Raw genomic sequence first — 1,732 nt, forward strand, 5'->3', positions numbered from 1 at the left:
CTGAATGTGGGGGTCTGCAATAAATTTGGCAATGGTAAAAGGTTATGGATACCTATTTTATATACCTATATACTCAGGGTTGTGCAAAAATTTTTTGAGTGAAAAGGGGTTGCTAGTGAAAAAAGTTTAAGAAGCCCTGATATAATAGAACACTGAACTTGAAATTAGGAAGACCTGAGTTTAAATCCTGACAAGTACTTACTGGCTATGTAACCCTGGGCAAATCACTTAACTTCACTCAAACTGAGTTTTCTCATGCGTAATTGGAGATAATTATAATACCCAACTCACAGGGTTGTTATGAATAAAGAAAACAAATGAGATAATATGTTTAATTTGCTTTCAAACCTTAAAGCACTAAAAAAAGTTTAGGTATTATTATTATTATCTATTAGTGAATAGCTCTTGGTGTTATTTGTATTGGTTTCCTATATATCATAGATATTGGACTATCAGTGACATTTTATGGAAATTTTTTCAGCTTTCTTATCCTGTGTACCTTGGGTTTTTTTCGTTATTTTGTTTTGTTTTTTTCCCGGCGCCAATAGCAGGTTTATTGCCATCTCTGGAGGTCCCCCTGCAGGCGGCTGATGCGGGCCTTCGGGGCGCGGGGCTCATTTCTCCAGGGGTGCGTAGTTCAGGAGCTTCTCAATGAGGTCCACGTGCGCCAGCAGCATCCTCCTGCAGCAGTAGCGCTTCAGGCCCAGCGCGTCCCGAGCATCTCCCTCGGTGTACTCGGCCTGCAGCAGCCCCAGGTAAGCCTCCCACTTGTTGCCCACGATCTTGCCGCACGTGAAGCAGCGCACCGGGATAATCATGGCGAAGGCGAAGAGGCGGCGGCACCAGCGCCAGGCACACGCTCAGCCGTCTCTCCTAGTCCGCCCCGGCCGCGCTGCCCCGCCCCCTCTCCTCCTCTTATCCTGTGTATGTTGATTTTATGTGTCCAAAAAACTTTTGAATTTTATGGAGTCAAAATTGTTCATTTTTTTTTTCTGTTTTGATCTCTTCTATGGTTTGTTAGATTAAGAATTCTCCTTCTAGTTAAAGTTATGAAAAGGATGTGATCTTATGCTATTCTAATTTCATTCATTCAAAGATGATTAGAGAAAAGGAAAAGAACCGATATGTTATAAAATATTTATGCAGCTCTCTTTGTGGTGGCAAAGAACTAGAAATAGAGGGGATACTTATCAACTGGGGAATGGCTGAACAAGTTGTGGTATGTGATTTTGATGGAATACTATTATGTTATAAGAAATGATGAGGGGGCAGCTAGATGGCGCAGTGGTAAAGCACCGGCCCTGGATTCAGGAGTACCTGAGTTCAAATCTGGCCTCAGACACTTTACACTTACTAGCTGTGTGACCCTGGGCAAGTCACTTAACCCTCATTGCCCTGCAAAAAAAGAAAAAAAAAAGATGAGCTCAATGATCTTAGAAAAACATGGAAAGACACATGAGATAATGAAGAGTAAAATGAGCAGAATCAATAGAATGTTTTATATAGTAACATCAATATTGTTTTACAAAGGCCTTTGAGCAAATAAGTCATTTTGACTATTATAAAAACTCAAATTAACTACAAAGAACATATGAAGGAAGATGCTGTCTACATCCAGAGAATGAAATGATAAATAGAAATATGTATAGAATTATTTATACATATATATATATACACACACACACATATAGTTGTGTCTAATGACAGACAGCCATCTCCAGAGCGGGGAGGG

The 1,732-nt window shown here is 40.3% G+C and overlaps 1 protein-coding gene across 1 annotated transcript; it reads right to left on the reverse strand.

Annotated features, from left to right (window-relative positions):
* Window positions 1-614: 614 nt before the first annotated feature.
* On the reverse strand, window positions 615-863 carry LOC122726286 (DNA-directed RNA polymerases I, II, and III subunit RPABC5-like). The gene has a single exon (XM_043963923.1). The coding sequence runs from the start codon at window positions 816-818 to the stop codon at window positions 615-617; it is 204 nt and encodes a 67-aa protein (XP_043819858.1). The 5' UTR covers window positions 819-863.
* Window positions 864-1,732: the final 869 nt, after the last annotated feature.

Source organism: Dromiciops gliroides, chromosome 4 (genome assembly GCF_019393635.1).
Source record: "Dromiciops gliroides isolate mDroGli1 chromosome 4, mDroGli1.pri, whole genome shotgun sequence".
In the NCBI taxonomy this organism is placed as follows: domain Eukaryota; kingdom Metazoa; phylum Chordata; class Mammalia; order Microbiotheria; family Microbiotheriidae; genus Dromiciops; species Dromiciops gliroides.